Source organism: Panthera onca, chromosome A1, assembly GCF_046562875.1.
Source record: "Panthera onca isolate mPanOnc1 chromosome A1, mPanOnc1 haplotype 2, whole genome shotgun sequence".
Classification (NCBI taxonomy): domain Eukaryota; kingdom Metazoa; phylum Chordata; class Mammalia; order Carnivora; family Felidae; genus Panthera; species Panthera onca.
The window spans coordinates 37,950,418-37,969,113 of record NC_138339.1 but is presented as its reverse complement, the minus strand read 5'-3'; the positions used below and the strand labels follow the sequence as shown (position 1 = coordinate 37,969,113).

General features: G+C 46.0%; 2 protein-coding genes across 2 annotated transcripts; one reads left to right on the top strand and one right to left on the bottom strand.

The window, feature by feature from the left end:
• The first annotated feature begins 5,168 nt into the window (after positions 1–5,168).
• On the top strand, positions 5,169–7,445 carry LOC144616112 (uncharacterized). The gene is made up of 3 exons (XM_078445458.1): positions 5,169–5,696; positions 6,524–6,633; positions 7,362–7,445. Exons 1-3 carry the CDS (start codon positions 5,360–5,362, stop codon positions 7,377–7,379), a joined length of 465 nt encoding a protein of 154 aa, XP_078301584.1. The 5' UTR covers positions 5,169–5,359; the 3' UTR covers positions 7,380–7,445.
• On the bottom strand, positions 5,967–17,422 carry ISL1 (ISL LIM homeobox 1). Its single transcript, XM_060634584.3, has 6 exons — positions 17,146–17,422; positions 16,081–16,270; positions 13,054–13,313; positions 10,936–11,222; positions 9,572–9,739; positions 5,967–7,507 (listed from the first exon to the last, which is right to left on the bottom strand). The coding sequence occupies exons 1-6, from the start codon at positions 17,171–17,173 to the stop codon at positions 7,391–7,393; spliced, it is 1,050 nt and encodes a 349-aa protein (XP_060490567.1). The 5' UTR covers positions 17,174–17,422; the 3' UTR covers positions 5,967–7,390.
• Between the last annotated feature and the right edge of the window lie 1,274 nt (positions 17,423–18,696).

Here is an 18,696-nt window from a genome sequence, read left to right as displayed (position 1 = left end):
CTTTTTCCTTTGCTAAAGCTATTTTTGAAAGTAAACCTCCTGTATATAACAACAACAACAAATTAATAGTTGTTCTCATAAGTAATTATTGAAAATTTTGAGACAGGAAATGTTTTTACCTAGGTGTGGGCATTTTTTAATGAAGGAAAAGAAAACTTACTTAGAATATATAGGCAATTTATGTTATCAAAATGACTGCAGGATAGAACCTGAATAAGTAACACTTTGCCAATCACACCTTACTATACTCTAGACTACTAATCTACAGATAGATATTGCATAACCATGAGAAAAAAGATCAAAGAAATATTCATTAAAAAACTAGTGGGAAAAAGGAAAATCTTTCATAGCCCTTAAAATTCATTCCCACCATATTTTACTTTATCATATTCAGTGGCCTGTCTAGTACTATCTCCATATACCTGCTAAGTTTAACAAGTTTCAAACAACACATTGTATTTGTGACAGGTCAAAATAAACAGCAACCCTTACCCATGAGAACAAGACAAGTCAGTGCCTGAGTACAGTTAAGAATTATTTTCTGGAGACAGAATTTTTTTTTTTAACCTCCCTACTGAAATTCCTTGATTTTGTGAAACTTGAGTTTTATCTTTTTTCATCTAGCACACGGTTGTGAGGCTGAGCCCAGGCAGGGAAAAGCATGATATGGATTTGTGGTGCCTCCAAAGCTGGGAGATGATAGTGTTTGTATCACTACCACATTAAGCACATAACCAAATGACTCTCATCCACATTTATGGTTAGTTTTCAAACAGAGGCAGTATTATCTATTCCACACCAATTACATACACATACACAGAATGCTGTTTGCAAACTACAAGAATAGTAAATAACAAGATGTAACTAGAAACCCTGCCTCCCTTTTGAAACAAGAGAAAAATCCCATAGGGAAGGATCAAAATTATAATTAATTTAACCTCAATTAATCTAAAGTGGCAAGCCACAAATCCTTGATTGTAAATCCCCAAGCTTGGCTATCTGTCCTTCCAAAGTTGGCATTTGCAACCAAGCTCTGTCCCAAAGGTCCCCCTGCTCCCAAGTGGATGGCAGTGCCAGCCTCTTTGTGGGGGAAGCCAGCTGAGGATCAAGGAAGACTTCCACGGTTTGCCCAGCGAAGTGGTCGTGAACACATTGGAAAGTCACGTCACTTCTTTGTGCTCATGGGGAAAGAAAGGGCGCTCTGCTGCTCAGGGACACCCTGTCCAAGATGGTGACGCATCCTTCTCGGTACATTGAGGTGGGGGGGAGGCAGCTTATTACTGAACTAAATGTTTTTATTGATCGCCCTTGAGTCAGAGCTCACTGACCCCGCAAACCATAAATGGCTATAGCGCAGAACTGTCATTTCCAGGCAGCAAGAAGAGATACCGGATTAGTCCAAGACACCTCGCCCTAGGCTTCCTCGCACAGTCCCTCCACCCCCCTCGCCTCCCAAGGTTCGGAAAAAAAGAAAAGGTCTGGGGAGGGTTTCCCGTAGGCCCTCGCGGAGGGGGGCGGGTGGCGCTGGATAGAAGGGGAGGAAGCCGGACAGAGTTGCCGAAAGCGCTCTAGCGAGCGGGGCCGGAGCGGACAGTCGGGCGCTGGCGACACCCCCACCCGGAGTCGGTGGCCAGAACGCGAAGCGGCCAGGGCGCGGGTTCCGAAAAACAAATGACCGTTTTGCAGCATTCCCACCAAACAATAAAGCGAGCTGTAAAGCCTCAGGTGCTGTGTTTGTTGTGCCGTCTGTGCGGAGCAGTGGCTCCGGCAAGGGTGAGCGCAGCGCAGTGGGCCGGGGGAGCGCCTCTTCGGCTGATTCCAGGGAAAGATAAGGAGCCGCCGAGCCACCAGCTCTGTCTAGACTCGCGACCTCACAAGTCAAGCGCCTTGTTTGGATTAGCCCTCCAGATCTGCCAACCTGATCAACTCCTGAAAGAGAAGGGCCCACCAACACCCTTTTTTCCTCTCCCGGACCACGATTGTCCCTACTTTAAGGGATCAAGGGCTGACGTGCCTGCAGGAGTCGCGGGGCTGGTTAGACCAGTGTCGGGTCCCCACTTCTTAGCGCCCAGCCACCCCGCGGGAAATGCATCCGAGGGAAGCACCCCTAGGAAGACCGGCAAAAATAAGTACCCAGCCACCTCAATCAAATCCACAAATAACACCACCTCGAAATAAACGCGAACTTTCAATCAATGGAATGGAAAGGGGATCCCAGGCAAGGAGAAGACGCAGTGGAATCTCCCACAGGACTGTCGTAAAGTGCCTTTCCCCTACCTGGCGGAAAGCAATCTTACCCCACATTTTTTTCCTCCAAATCTAGGTGTCCCCTTTGGGGTGGGGGTGGGGGTTTCTTTTTAGACCTCTTTGGTTACCATTGCCGAGCGCTTTTCCAAAAGATAATTAAGCATAAAGAGTTGAAAAATAAATTTTAAAAAATAAAAAAGGTCAAGCAGTCTTAAGTGCGGCTCTGGGGAGAGACTGGCTTCCCCAAGGCAGAAACTGGCTTCTCAGAGCCAACAGCGTAAGCGCCATAAAAATTAAAGGATGTGATAGTAACAACGCTCACAGCAAACACTCGCAGCGTTCCCTCCCGCCCCTCCCCCTCCTACGCTCTCTGTGAACCAACTTCTCTGTCTACACTTCAGAAGTCTCCGGGAGGTGTGGAGAGATCCTCCATCATGACTTGGGACATTGTAAGCTGTGAAGTTTATGTTTGTGGCGCCTGGGCTCAAACAGCCATTCAGTGGCTTGCTCAGTTATCAAGAAAACAACAATCAGAAAAGATCAGTAAACAGAATCAGCTGCCAGCGCCCTGAATTAACTACTTGCATTTTAGCTTAAAAACATTAACCCACACTGTACAAGTTAATTATTTTTATTTCAAATAGTTAGCAAGAATTCAAGATTTGGGGCCAGTTTTGAAGTAACATTTTTAAAATAAAGGTACACACAGAATATCATTTCCCCTTTTCTCCCTGAACCTCCAAAGAAAATTTGACTTGCCTTGTTGTGACTAATCTTTAATTGTTGATTAGCAGAAAGGAAGTAAATAGAACAGAAATCAAGCATAATTTGGATTATAAATTTCTCTTACAAAAACTGACTAAACTTTACAAATAAGAAAATAAGTAGTTCTGCTTAGTTTACTTGTAGTAGGGGTGGGATTAAAAACCCAAATTGGTTGAATTCCATCCACACATAGCTCTTCTCATGGTTTAGACAAAATTTTAACTTTTTTTCTCATTTTTTTTAAGAAAATGGAAAAGACTAAGTAAATCCACATGGGGCTTACAAGAGATATATCAATGAAAACGATCTTATGGCTTAAAAGTTCAAGGTGCTAGGGAAATGCCAACTACTTCTAGGTACCTTAAAAGCACATTGTCTTTTGGCTACTAGTCAAAAGAATAAGATAGACCAAAAAAAGAGGTCAATGCAAAGAGTCTAACAAGCTGGTTAGGATGAATAGCAGCAGAGCATCACAGAGTCATATATTTAATCTGGAATTCCAAAAAAAAAAAAAAAAAAAACCCTTGTGAATTGGTAAGTGGGTACACACACCCACGAAGAATGTCAAATAACCAGAAATGTTATTTCAACGAAGAAAAAAAGTCTCTTCAAATATGGTTTTGACTTAGAAAAGAACTTTTTGAATGGTAAGGAAAGCCAGGTCCATTTAATGAAAGGGAAAGAGAGACAGTAAACTCAAATAGAAGATGTTATTGCTCTGAAACAATGGGGGGCAGGGATCCTCTCTGAGTATAGATGTTGATGTGGATTCCCTGATTTAAGGAGAGCATCCTGGATGTTTTTAGTTGCATTACGTTTTAGCTTGCAGAAGCTGGAGGAAATGAGTCATAATATCCAGAAGGAAGAATTCAGAGTAATAAGGGGAGGGAGGATCAAAGTTATATAATAGCAAACAGGAGGAATTTCATTAGAAGAGCACAGCTCAAAGCTAGGTCTCCAGAGGTGTACAGGGAAGAGGAGAGTATGTGAGAGAGATGGTTTGCAAACAAGGAGACATTTCAGCTACACATTTTAGAGCACATGCTGAGGAGTCTAGAAGGGAACACACCTTTCATATGAATAATACAAGAACTAGAATGCAATCGACCCATCAATCCATTCTCAGCCATCAGGCAACAAATATCTTGAATCTAGCAAGTGAAACCAAATTGTTCATCACTCCCCTCCCAAATTACTGTACTTAAATTCAAGCTGTGGACCTCAGAATAGTCTGATATATATACGTAAAACATCACCTCCTTCACCACCTCCCCACCCCTAATCTTGGGAATAAATGTCAGGATGAGAAAGCATCACAAAGATGTGTGCCTCATTTAAGTCCCTCCATTGCATTCAAACCCTAAATAAGGTTTGTGGGTTTTTCCCCCCATCTAACCTCTACAGAGTCCACCAGAGGCTATGGCTGGAAAAAGGAATTTAATGGTCTCCAAACGAGGGCTTGGGAGATGAGTAACTTTGCAGACACCAATATTCAGGTTGGACCTACTTATCTTTGCACTTATTATTTAGAATTCCCAAATATGATGGGGAGGAAAAAGGAAAACTGAAAAGGCAGGCAAATAGAAATGATGAGCGGGAAGGTAAAAGAGTCAAGTCTGATGCCAGAGATTAGAAAGACATAAGAGAGAGAGAGAGAGAGACAGAGACAGAGACAGAGAGAGAGAGAGAGAGGGATCTTTTCAGGAGAAGATCTGTGTGAGATAAGACATAACTCCTGTTTTTCTCAACAGAAGACCACAAGCCATTATTACCGCCGGCCAAATTATTACCCCTCTGTGAAGAATTAGACACAACAATCAAAGTAATCAACGGGCATGTCTAATGCACTGTAACATTTTCAATGCAAAGTTTGTTTTCTCTCTGCCCCCACGTTAGAGCCTGTAATTAACCCGTTATGTAGAACGATGCCAAACAAAAGCCTAATTGAGGCTCGTTTCCCGACTTGCGGCAGGTTTGGAGAGGGTGAAAGCGACGTGAGAGCCCGGGAGCCGCGGGGCTCACCCGGCCTCCAGCCGGGCCTCCGAGCTGCTCCCGGTCAGGGGTCCGAAGGGGCACGCGCCACAAGACACACGATTAGGGTATGTTAGCTCTCGTATTTATTAAGAATTGTCAGATATTTAAAACGCCATGACACTCGCGCATACAAACGCATCCATTTTCTAAAGAGTCCAAGTATCATCCTGGGGTGGAGGAAGGAAGGGGGACAGGGTGGAGCCCCAAATCCCAGCTCGACCCCCGCAATCGAAGAAGCACCAAGAAGCCTGATTTCGAGCAGGGCCCTTTATCTATCCCTGGGTTCTGGCTCCCACACGGGAACCCCCGCTAAATGCCCGGGGAGCGTGGGAGCGCTCGTGCCCGTGGCTCCGAGCGCCGCGAGGGCCTGCACAGCACGCGCCGCGGCCCCAGCCCGCAGAAGGCGGTTCCCCGACGGAGCCTCGGCCGCGGTTCTCGGCACCGGCCAGACAGCCTTCCGAGGGTTGGGGAGTTGGGAGTTGGGGGAGAAAGGGGAAGGGGGAGGGGAGGAGGAAACAAGTTGGGGGTGGGGAAGAGAGACCAGAAAAGACGTACGCTGACTGCTCTGGGAATTGCTGAGAAAACTCTCTCGGCCTGCTCTTCCTGCGCAAAGAAAGCAGCATTTCTCAATCGGCTGACAGCCGCCACCGGTAAATAATGGTCATACCTCACTGACCAGGCAGAAAGGCTCTCTTTTAGCAAGAGCTTATACTTGAAATATGGGTCATTTCAACAATCCTAAGCAGGAGACTTTGGTATAAAGCACTTACTCCAAGAAAATAAAATAGAGACTCAGAATCAAAACGCATTTCAAGCAGGACCTTTTTCCTATTTGGGGTTGGGTGGGGTGGGGTGGGGTGGGGTGGGGTGGAGTGGGGTGGAGTGGGTCGGGCAAGAAAGGGGAGGAGAGGTGGGGGGTAGAACGGAGGACAGCATCTCATTTTCAAAAAAGCAGTTAGTAACATTATCACAGCTGAGAACTAAAGGCTTCCAACCAGTTTTGATTCAACTATTAAAATGCAAACTGGCAAGTTCGACCTTAACTATTTGCAATAAAACATCGCACCTATTGTATGTCAGTCTACCCCGTTCACATGCAGTCCTTAATTGCAGACATTTTAATGGCTTACTTGTAAACATATAAAAGAGGGACCCTGGATCATTGCATTTATTTATTTATCTATGCCAAACGTTTATTAGTGAAATAGTCCTGAAGATATAATTCTACATATGGCGCTTTGATTTCACATAATATTTAAGAAAAAAGACAAAACACATAGAATTAGACATATAATTCAAAGACCACGGTATAACCTTTATCTTTTTTTTTTTTTTTTACTTCAGCAAACAAAAAATGTCAAATGACATGAAAAGTGGCAAGTCTTTCGACAATAAATAATAAATTACTTTATAATTTTTGCAATGCAAGAGCAAACAAAAAAAAAGTTTCCTTTTTTTTTTTCCTCTTTATTTCCAGAGAGAGAGAAAACAGTCATTTTAACCAATAACTATACACATCTTTGGGGGAAAAGTTCTTGGACAGACACAAGTCAAACACAATCCCGAGACGCTTGTGGCAAAATAGAGGTAACCTTGTTGCAATGCTTTATAAGTTGGTTTTTAAATTTGAATTCAAAAACCTTTAAAGTCGCTTCTGACTTCTTGATAGAGGATGGATCTCAAAAAAAAAGAAGAAGAAGAAGAAGAAGAAGAAGAAGAAGAAGAAGAAGAAGGGGGAGGGGCAAAAGTAAAAAAGAAACCAGCTACAGGACATGCTAAGAGACCCAGGATTTCAATTAACCCCTTGTTAAAGTCAACGAAAAACATCGCAAACCAACGCAGCTCCACCTTCCTGAAAGGACTTTCAGCCAAGGAGGCCAGTTTTCTCTTCCTGCTCGCTTGCCGGAGCTCCTGTTTGGCAAGGCAATGACCAATATAGAAACAGCACCATTCAGAATAGGATGGACTAGAAAATCTCTATTTCTGCTTTTCTCTAGCTGTGCAGTGAAATGAAAATGCTTTTTTTGAGATCCTTGAATATAAATCCTCTACGTTTTAAAAACGTCTTTTTTTTTTTTTTTCAGTACTCCTAAGGTCATTGGATAGCGTATGTTGGGTTTGGGTTTTGTTTGTTGTTTAATTCTAGTAAAATCCCATGATTGTCTTCACAGTGTTGCTACCATATCACCTTGTCATTAAAACAGACTTCGTGCATTTCATGGAGCATTCATTTCTCGATTCAGTTTTCATTGACTGGGTCGTTAAATACTTTTGTTTCGGAGTTCAACATTATACTTTCCCACTTTCTCCAACAGGGAAAAAAATACATCTGAATGAATGTTCCTCATGCCTCAATAGGACTGGCTACCATGCTGTTAGGTGTATCTGGGAGCTGAGAGGACATCGACGCCACTTCACTGCCAGTGGAATTAGAGCCCGGTCCTCCTTCTGAAAAATTCACCTGCACAGAAGGTTGAGAAATGAATAAAGGAGGCTGCGACTGTATTCCTAAAAGGATTATAAGCTTGTCCTATGTGTCTATGCATGGACAAGTGTTTGTGTGTATAGATGGATACGTAGATAAAGATATCCACAGAGATCATTGAGTTTCAACAGGCTTAAAGAAAGCCCTCAAAGAAAAGAACTTGAGAAGAAAACCTCTGGCTTTCCCATCTTTCAAGAGATCTCTGTTTTAACTGAAACTGAATTCCCAACATTATGTTGCATTAAATTATTTAAGAACAAATGTGTTTCCCACTGTAAAATGGCATCGCAACTCTACCATGCATGCTCAAAATAAAATTATCCTGCTGGCTACATGTTGCCCTGGGAGCAGGCGACTTCGCAGTCTCTAGGCATCAAAGCCTCTCTTCTTGAGTTGGAAAATCCATAACACACGCTCAGATTGCTCAGATCGTGTGACAGGAGATTCAGAGGAGGCTCCACAGAACAATGATTAACTCCTCAGAGGGTTCACAGCGTGGGCTTTCTTCCTTGTTGCTGGTCCTGATGCCTTCTGGCCTTTCTTTCTCTTTCTCTCTCTCTCTTTAAATCAGGCTCTTCCTTCCAAAAGGAGCCCCATATATTATAACGTCATCGCATTATAAATATCTGCCTCCTTCTTTTAAACCGAAAGTATTGTGTTGCTGTTGGAAACCTCCTTCTCCACTCTGTCCCCAACCCTCCGCCCTCCTGTCTTGGCTTCCCTCCCACTGCTCTCATCTAACACTAAAGTTTTAGAAGGTACAAACACTTCGCTGCCCTGAACCCTCCTCTTACCTGCCTTCTATGACCCGGGTTTTGCTTAAATAACACATAAGATTAACCTCACTTTAAAATAAGTTCTTTTTCCTAATTCCAGAGTCTACCTTCCTTTCTATCCTATTAAACTTTCCCATGGTGAGGTTAAGGGGCTTCTCCAATTTATCTAGCTTCTAGCCTGGCCCACTTACAAATGTAAAGCTGGGCCAAGTCCTTGTAACCACTGCCTCTGGTCTCTTACCTAACTGTTGCCACAGAGAAAGAAAATGCTCTCCAGGTAAATGCGAGGGTGAAAAGCTAACCTCAAGTTTTATTTTCAAAGAAAGGAACAAAGTTTTTAGAATAGATCTTGTTTTACAGAACAAGATTCTATAGGGCTGTTAACTCTTAAATAAAAAGAAAATTATGTGTATATATGCCATATCACAAAGTACACATATTTAATAATTATTTATCTTGCTCCTCAAGCCTTTTGTAGGCATAAGGTAAGTTAATTTTCCCTTCTCTGGATGTGTAAAACATATTAATGCTAAAACAGGTTTTCATGTGCCGTCTCTCTGATTGGTAGAACTCTTGCTTCTTTTGCTGTACATCCCCCAGAGTATGTGATTGTGTATAACGTCTGAACTCATACACTTAAAATGTTAAAGCAGTCCTACATTTTAGATTAAGATAGTCCTAGAAAGGAATAATAGCAACAAAGTATCAATCATACCCTTAAATAACTGAACTCTTTACTGATATATTTGAAAATTATACCCAGCCAAGTGCCTGCTGCCCATTGATAATAACGTTGATTGTGTCTTACATCAGTTATTATTACAAACAGCTAGATTTAGCTCTTTAAATATGCCATTCTCTAGGAGCTGAGGAGAGAATAAATTTACTACTTGCTGATCAAAATGTCAAGGTGATCTCTAAAGTCCCTTCCAGCTCTAAAAGTCTGAGATGTATGATTGTGCAACCCTGCACGCCTTCCCACACATGTCTAGTTAGTCTGATACCTTGAAGTTACACCTCAAAGAAGGCCCGGCTGATAGGAAATTCAACCTATATGGTCAAGTTATGAACTCACAGAAAAGACTCACAAGAGGTTTGTTTTCCTTGAGTGCGTGCCTCCTCTCCACCAAGCCTCCTTCCTCTCTTCCCGACCCTGGGGCCAGGGAGGCACCCTCCCCACTGAATCCTTCCTCGTGTGACAGTTAAACCAGAATCTTCTTTTTGTCGGGGATTCAGCCTCCTGACTCCAAGAGCTGAGACTTACCAGTTGCTGAAAAGCAGGCTGATCTATGTCACTCTGCAAGGCGAAGTCACTCAGTACTTTCCAAGGCGGCTGGTAACTTTGCACCTCCACTGGGTTTGCCTGTAAGCCACCATCGTGTCTCTCTGGACTGGCAGCCACCATGGGAGTTCCTGTCATCCCCTGGATATTCTGTGAATAGGCCCCCCCCAATCCCAACATGTTAATGACCAAACTCCCTCCCTCCATTGTCTGCACAGGCTAAGCAAATAAACCCTGGCATTATCTTATCTATATAGTGACTATTATTGACTCAGTTAATCTGCTGCATGTATGGATATTAGCCAGAGTCCAGTTTTGTTTTATTGTATTTTGTTTTTCTGCTTCTGTGGGCGGGACTAGTAGGTCTGCTTGGATCTTATTAAACTGAGTTCTATTCTGATTTTCTCCTCTCCTTTCCTTTTACATTCACAGCATATCCCAATTCCCCACATCTGCCTTCACAGGCCATAGCATCACAGAAGCAGAAAGCTGAGGCAAAAGAGGCCTCCCGGCAGCCTCCAGACATGGTGGTTTTCTGGGCAGTTTCAGTTAGTTACATTTTCAGTTACATTTTCTACAGGCAGTTCTCTTCACAGCGCCAGCCCCCACCCCCAAGGGTTTAGGTCTGGCGGCTATTGTGCTATGACGCACTCACCAACCTGAAAAGTGCCCCAGACCAGGCTTGGCTGGCCTGCCAAGTTTAATGACAGCAGGGGTTTTATGGCATTTAAAAATAGGGCTGAAGCGGTAAAAAGAAAAAAAAAAAGTTCTTTAGTTTAACTCAATCAGGAAGCCTGTGGAGTGGGTGCTGGCATGGGCCTGGGATGACAGTAGATAATAATATCTCTGGAAGCCTGGGCTAGACCTAGAGCAGAGGGTGTCCTGTTTTCACAGGTCACCTTGGGGGACCTCGCTGACCTGAGGGCGCTGGGGGCACACCCAGAGGGTTGCCTCGGTGACCTACCCATCAAACCTCTGAATTAGATAGGGAAGCAAGGAATTGTCCCTCTCTCCAGTGCCTGGGGAAATGACAACCTGAAAGCTGGTAAAATGGAGCCAGGCCTTGCTGCCGCCTGCCCATGAAGGGGTGACCGCATCCTTCTGGTTCCAGCCTAGGGGTATGGTTGAAGGGCACCCCACTGGGCAGGTGGCCGGTGCTTTCTCCCCCTGGGCACAGGTGGAGGTAAGGGGCTGCTGGCTCCTGCCCTGGAGCAGGATGGAACCCACATGCAGGCCAACCTGGGTAGCCGCCAAGCAGCCAAGCACCTCACACTCTTGCTCTGCTCCGACCACCCCCCCCCCGACCCCCCCCCACAAGTCCCCTACCCGGCTCCAGGGCCACTCACAGTTTTGTCATTGGGCTGCTGCTGCTGGAGCTGCTTCATCATGATGCTCCGCTTCTTGTCCTTGCACCTCTTGTTTTGAAACCAGACCCGGATCACTCGGGGACTGAGGCCTGTCATCTCCACCAGTTGCTCCTTCATGAGCGCGTCTGGCCGGGGGTTGGCGGCATAGCAGGTCCGCAAGGTGTGCAGCTGCTTCTCGTTCAGCACAGTCCGAACGCGGGTGGTCTTCTCGGGCTGCTTGTGGACGTGGGGCCGCAGGGCCGGCTGCCGGGCAGAGATGGGCTCGGCTGCGAGGCAAGGGGCACTGAGGTGAGTGCGGGCCAGGCCGGGCTGCTCACCCTCCCGTGCCGTGCCGCAGGGACAATGGCTTGCTTTGCAGCCTCCACGGACAAAGCAGGGGAGGCAGAGGTAGGGACCAGGGAAGCAAAAGGGAGAATGAAATCTGACTTTCTAGTCTGAGAGGTCAATGCTGACTAGTTTAGGCCCAGAACACAGCCTCCACCCTTGCTCTGGTCAACATAGCCTCAGGAAAGGGGTGGCCGTCTCAGGGGTAGCATCTTTCAGCATTGTTTCTCTTTCCTCCTCGCCTTTCTTCATACCCAGACTGGGCCCAGGTTACTGGAGAACCCCCACATCTAGACTCTTGGGCAAAGGCCACAGAAGGTGCTAGGAAAGGAAATGCAGTATACCCTAGCATCAGCCAGAGACACTACACCAGCCAAGAGGTCTCTAATGCAAAGGCCGAAGAGAATTCTGCCAGAAAGCCTTGAACTTCAGTCCAGAGGGGGCAATCGTGTCAAGGGGCTAAAGAAATTCAGTATTTCGACCATAACTCCAGTCCTCGATCTTTCCTACTACTAAATCTACCTGGCCGTTCCTGAGATGGGCTGACTCCATGCAAAGGAAAACCGAAACTGCAGAGCTGCAGATAAATGACAGCTGGGAAGTGTTCTGTCTCCTGACTTCCTCCCAGTATTTCTGCCTCTCCTCTGTCTCCCCACAAGCACAGCACAGGTTGCACAGGACAGAAATCACCACTCTGGCTTTGCCCATGTGCAAGCTAGTCACATATCCCCCTAGAACAGAAGTCTTAGAGCCTCTGAAAAAGCAGAGTGGGAAGACCCGGGTTTCCTCAACATCAGTGTTTCGTGAGAATTGATACTTTAAAAATGCGCCAGGTAGATCTACTCATGAGGGGAAGCAAGGTTGGGAAACGTCATCTGCCTTCTTAGGGAAGGCCTCGTACTGGCCAACCTTGCTTTACTCCAACTCTCCTTCTTGGGGAAGGGCTCTCTGAAATGTATGGCACAAATCCTGCACCTTCCAGGACCCCTAGGGTCAGGTCAAAACCTACTGGGTCAATTTAGTGTTACAGCGACAAGCCTGAGGATGAAATCCTCACCAAATCACATAGAATGAGTGGTTTAAAGAGGCAGGCTCCTTTTAAAAGTCAATTACTCCGGGTTAGCTTGTTGACAGTTTTAAATCACAGCTCTGTGCAATGGCCTGCAGTTATTGGACTGTATCTTTTCACATCCATTCTTTCACAAAAGTACACACATTTTAAAAACGTTTTAGAGTGTGGGCCAGTTGCAAGGAAAAAGGATTTGAGGGGCTAAATGACTTACGGCTACCTGAGCTTCCTTCATTGGGTTAAAGGAAGAAGCTCCAGGGCCCAGAGCTCCACCCCTTTAATTAGGCAGCGGCAGGAAGAATACCTGGCGGAGAGCTGAAGCCCATTTTCAGTAAGCCGCGGTTTGGAGGCCAAGGTGAACTGGAAGTACTGTTTGGACGCGTGTGTACATGTAAGCGCAAGTGGTGTACATTTATGTGTACCCATATATACACACACAGCCGCGTAGGTGTGCTGGACGGGCCGGGGGAGGGGGGGTGCGGTGAGCCAGGGGACACAGTGAAAGCACTGAACCTTGCGCAAAAGAGCAAAGCGCTGTGCAAACTGCTCCCAGAACACTTCCTTAAACTGCCTGCCGCTGCGCAGGGACTGCCCTGTGGCTGCCAGGGTCGCTGAGGTCGGTAGCCGCCGCGCTGGCTGGGGGCGGCGCTGGCCTAGCCCAGAACCAGCCTCCCCTCGCCGGCCTCCCTCCGGGCAAGGAGTACCTGCCATTTGCAGCGGCCGCGCCGGGTGCAGAGGGCTGAGCGGATCACCGGCGCCCAGGCTGGCCCTCTCCACCACGTCGTGGTCTGCACGGCAGAAAAGCCCGTCCTCCCGAAGCGCGAACTCATCCCCAGGGATGAGCTGACGGCTGCAAGCCACGCAGCGGAAACACTCGATGTGGTACACCTTGGAGCGGGCGCGCATCACGAAGTCGTTCTTGCTGAAGCCGATGCTGCACTTGGCGCATTTGATCCCGTACAACCTGCGCGGGGGGCCGGCGGAGGCGAGGAGAGAAACACAGAGAGAGGGATCACTTCAAGCCGGCATGGCCCGGGCCCAAGACTGCAGATGACCCCAGCCACAACGCCCTGCGTCACGGAAGTCAGCATCCCCCGACTAGCTGAGAATGGGAGGATAGAAATGGTTTTCTCTCTTCTTCTCCCTTTCTTTTACCCCCCTTTCCTTTCCTATGAACCTCCATGTCTCTGTCCGTCCGTACCTACTAGCTCAGAACAGCCGCAAAATAAAAATGTTTGATGTGTTTGAAACCTGGGCCTCTGTTCCAGCCATCAGTCCCAGGGTAACCCTTATAGCTCTTGGCAGAAAAGAGTCCGGGTGACTCTAGTAGCCACTGGCCCTACACTTTCGCCTTCCTATCCCCCAATTTCTGCTGCTAGAAATGTCTCCAAAACTGCTACAAAAAGTCCTTCCAAGATAAAAAGAGGTTAGGGGATGAGATTATCAACGCACTCGGTCTGTAAATATGCACAAATGCACAAGCAGAGTAGCAAAATGAAACCTCTGAGGGTTTTCAGATCCCCTTCTGCACAATAACCACGTTGCAGTTTTTCCCTAAGGATTTTTCCTCCAGCAACAATGTTAACACAAAGTTTTCCTCTCCATTCTTTCTTTTATTATCTTTGAAATTTGCTCCTGCTCCCTCAATCTTTCTCAAGTTGTTGAAGCATCTACTTCTATTTCAGTTTGCTTGAGAACCATGGCCAGAGAGAAAAATGAAAAGACCCACTTCTAAGGTCTTCCTCGCTGATCTTACCCTACAAGGGACAATCCTTGTAGGTTCCACCTAGGGGGCACTGCCCTGGCCCCCTCTCCAGCTCAGTAAAAACAGACGCGGGAACATTTCTACAAACAGAATGGACCAGAGGAAAAGATCCATACAAAGTGGGGGGAGGGCACCTCACTCCCCCCTCCAGGAGACAAACCTAAATAGTCCCCCTGTTCTGCTTTTAAAAGGACAGGAGTTCAAAGGGACACACACACACACACACACACACACACACTCACATAACAGAGAGAGAGAGAGAGAGAGAGAGAGAGAGAGAGAGAGAGAGGAGGGAGAGGGAGAGGGGGAGAGAGAAGGGGAAAAGGTAAAAGCGATTGGCTCCTTTTATAAATGTGTATGCAGAATTAGATACAGGAAGGTCTGTATGCAGTTGAGCAAAACCCTATCTCCATAGGAGGAAAGATAGTCCTCTCGAGGTGCAAAGTGAGCTCTCCCTCTCCAGAATCTTAAGCTCACACACTAGTCAAGTAAACAATGAAAACGGCTCATTTGTCAGAGGTTAGAAGGTAGATTCAAAAGTTTTTCCTCCCTCCGCCTACTCTGTGAGATCTTCCATTTCATAGGATGAGGACTTTACCTTGCCTGTGACCAAACAATTTGGAAAATCCCTCCCCCTTCCTCTAGTTCCCCACATCCCCTATTTCCTCCCGCTCTCTCCCTGCAAAATATTAATAACCCCCCAACTGCTCAGTTTTACCTATCAAGATTATACTATTTCATGATTTTGCAATAAGAAAAAGCGTTGGACACTAAGTGGACAGGGAAAAATTGTGACTGCATACTTAAATCTTGACTAAACTTTAATATAAGTTCTCGGCTCCAGAAATTCTATAACTTACAAAAGCTAATTACTTGTTAATAGATACTGGAGAGTTTTTTAAAAAATATATACATAATACTTTGATATTATTTAACATAATAGTGAAGATGTTATCTCTTCCGTTTGTTATTAAAACAATAAAATTTTCTTTAGGAATTCTACTTGCTTCCTAAGGCAGAAAATGAAATTTCTGACATATATATACACAGGTTAGAGAAAATTTGAGATTTGTGAACATGAAGTTAAGGCACAAAATAAACTGAAAGAGAGAGAGAAAAAAAAGGAAAACTCAGAAAGTTCCCAATGTGGTTTTAGTCTTGTCAGTATGGGCAATTCGCTCATTTTATCAGTTACCAGATTTTAATGTGAGAAAGGAAGCTGTTCAATTATCTAAATATACCAATTGTTCGTAGACAGATGATGAGCAATTTGATCTGCTCTAATTCATCAGCTCAGATAAGATAAGAAAGAAAAGATAGTCAGATGTCACCAAAGGGTTAATATTTAAAAAGATTAAATATCCGGTCTTTTTGCAGGGAATATTTGGGTTGGTTTTGAAATTTTCCAAGAAGGGACTCTTGCCCTAAGAGTAAAAGGGGCAATATTTCTATCTGCACTTTCAAAGTGCACTTCTAAACATCCTTAGTTCAAACTTTTATTTTGCGTATTGCATTGACATTTCCACAGAATTTGTAAGTTACTAAAATACTGAACTATAAAAAATAAACGAATAGGGAAAAACACCGCATGATACAATAAAAACCAACCTTTTAAAAAAGAGAGTTTAGAAACCCGAAGTTATCCATCTTTAAATTTCTGTTTGTTTGTTTTGGAAGGGGGAGGGTAAAAGAAGAACACAATTTGACCATCACAAATTCCAAGAGCCATTAAACCAGCTTCACTACCGCAACTTATAAAAACCAATACTGAGTAGTGGGGTTCCCCCCCCAAACAGTGAAAGAAACAGAATAGTGCAATTTATGTAACACATTTAAAGGGTAACTTTTCCACACTGGCTCCCACTAAGGCAAACTTCGCAAAAAGACAAAGCCACGTCCAATAATAAAAAAGTAGAGAGAGACAGGGAAATCTCACAAAATTAAGGAAGCAATATAAATGGCGTACCTGATATAATCCCTTTTACAGTAGGTTTTCCCATCTCTAACAAAGCAGGTACAGCTCTCGTCCAAATACTGATTACACTCTGCACATTTCAAACATGCCGCATGCCATTCCAAATCCGGAGAAACCCTCAGAATATACTGATCGTGAATTTGATTGCCGCAACCAACACATAGGGAAATCAGACGTTTTTCTGAAATGAAAATAAATACATGATTGACTAACCGTTTACTTCCTACAGAGATAAACACACTTTTAGTGTCGTTCTCTTATAGGGCGTACTCTGGGAGTTTTCCCCCCCCTTTCTTTCTTCTTCTTCTTCTTCTCTTTTTTTTTCTTTTCAAGAGTATTGCACTTTGGGATGGTAATTGAAGTGTGCCATCAAAACCTTGACTCATTTTAAAAAAGGAGGTGGAATATATGTAAAATGCAGATTTGAATAGTCTACATTTGTAAGCCTAGCACGCAATCAAACCCGTTCATTTTGTATTTCTTTTTCCTCCCTCCTCCCTCTCTGCCATAATCATCGGGAAAGATTATGGATAAGTCAAGTCAAAGAAAAGGTTTTGACTAGAAGCGTTAAGTGAACGCTTATATTTTTCATGAAGCACGCTCTTAAATAGCACATAGGACTGGATATTGTTAGCAAGAGCAGGCATCAATACAGTTGTCACTCGTTCTCTTTTGCAAGTCTAATGCTAATTCACATCTCCGGGTATTGTATGCACAGGCAGACCTTTGCAACAGAATAACCTTCTCGGGGAGCTCAAGACTCCCGAGGAGGAAACCACCGCTTAGCACCAGAAGGCTAGGGTTTTGGAGGGCATACAGGCGAATTCAGACACAAGGTACGATCAGTCTCCCGAAGATCAGAACCGACAGCAAGCATGCAGGCGTGGCGGCAACAAGGAAAAAAAAAAAAAAAAAAAAAAAAAAAAAAAAAAAGCCACCTTTTCTCTCTCTCCAGGCAATGACTCCAACTCTGAAGAGCTCTTGGCACCCGTGCCTGAGAGAGACCCGCGCACAAGAACAGCACACCGAGCCCCACAAGGTAAAATAGCCTCTTACTTTTTGGTGGATCGCCCATGTCTCCCATATCTGTAAGAGGGAGTAATGTCCACAGTGAAATGGTGGTTGTACAGTTGGTGAACAGCCCTCAGAGAGGATGCTGGAGCTGTGGCTAAGTGGGAAATAGTGGCCCCTGGGGTTGCCAAGGCTGAGAGAGCCGCTGCCCGACTGCGCCGCGCCCTCGCGGAGCTGGGAGTCCAGTTTAAGCCGGCGGAGTTGGCGGAGCAGAGGCGCTGCGGCGGCGGCGGACTCGACGCGGCTCGGGCACCTCTCTTCCTTATCTCTTACTCAAACTTCTCTGCTCCAACTCAGCTCCATCGCCATTGGTCTGACGCAGCGCGCGGGGACGTCAGGCGAGCGCCGCGCCCATTGGCTGCGGGGCGCGCGGCGCAGCTGTTCTGATTATCATATTTCAGCCTCGCCGCCGCCGTGCGCCACTGACCGCTCGGCGAGCCCGCGGGAGAGGATTAGGGCTCCCGAGGCAACTTGCTCCGGGCTCAGGCCGCTCTCTCCCCCGAAGCTCGGGCTGCCCGGCTGCTCTGGCTTCTGGCCTGCCTCTCCTTCTCCTGCTCCTCCTCCTGTCCCCCTCCCTCGCTCCTTCCCGGCCGTGCCGCCAGCGCCCTCGCCTCCTGTCGCGCTGCTCCTCCGCCCTGCGCTCCTGGGGTCCCCGCAATCCGGCTGGCCGTGCTGCGCGCGGGGCACTTTTCTGCCGCCGGTGGCGAGTGGCTGGTGGGTAGGTCTTCCTGATGACGAGGTCCTTCCAGAACTCTAGGAAAAGGGGCGTCTTGGAATAGGCCGTTTGGCTCGGTTTCGTCTGGCGCTGTGGCGCGCAGCTCCGGGCCCGGCCCGGCTTTGCTGCTGGGGAGGGTGAGTTCCCGGACCCGCTGCGCCTGGCGCGCTGGGAGCTGCCTAGTGGGAGAAGAACCGGGAATCGGATGACTAGACACACCGGAATTGTTTTCTACTGCTACCCCAAACCCCGTTAACCACCGACCTCAGATCTCCAAAGAGCTGGGGTGGGAGGAAAAGAGCGCTTGTTGCCTTAGCGGAGAATCAGGTTGGGAGTACGCAGGTAAAACCAAGTTGACTCCGCGGACTCCTCTCTCTTCTTCCGACCCTTGAGGTCTATCTACTTTTGCAGTTTAACTCTAGCATTTGGAAGCGCACTAACCCGAAGTCAAAGAGTGAAATGATCTTCCAGTAGTTGGAAGTTTGTAAAGCGGTTATATATATTCTGTCCAGGTCCTCTCCCTGCTGGTCTCCTGCCCTTTGTTTTTAAGCAGACGTGTGCAGTTTTGTTGGTGGTGTTTCGGTAATTATAAGGACAGGTCTCCATGTCTTTAGAGATTAAAAAAAAAAAAAAATGTGTCAGTCTAAGGGCGTGAATAGGGAGGGATCGAATACTGAAGAGCGGTGAAATACCTATTTCACTTCACCGGGTTTGTTTATCTAATACTTTTCTCTCGGGGAAACAACCTGGAGAGAGAAGGATGTTGGCTCGCCGGTAACCTTTTTCAATAATTTCTGACATGTTCTCATCACCCTTTACAG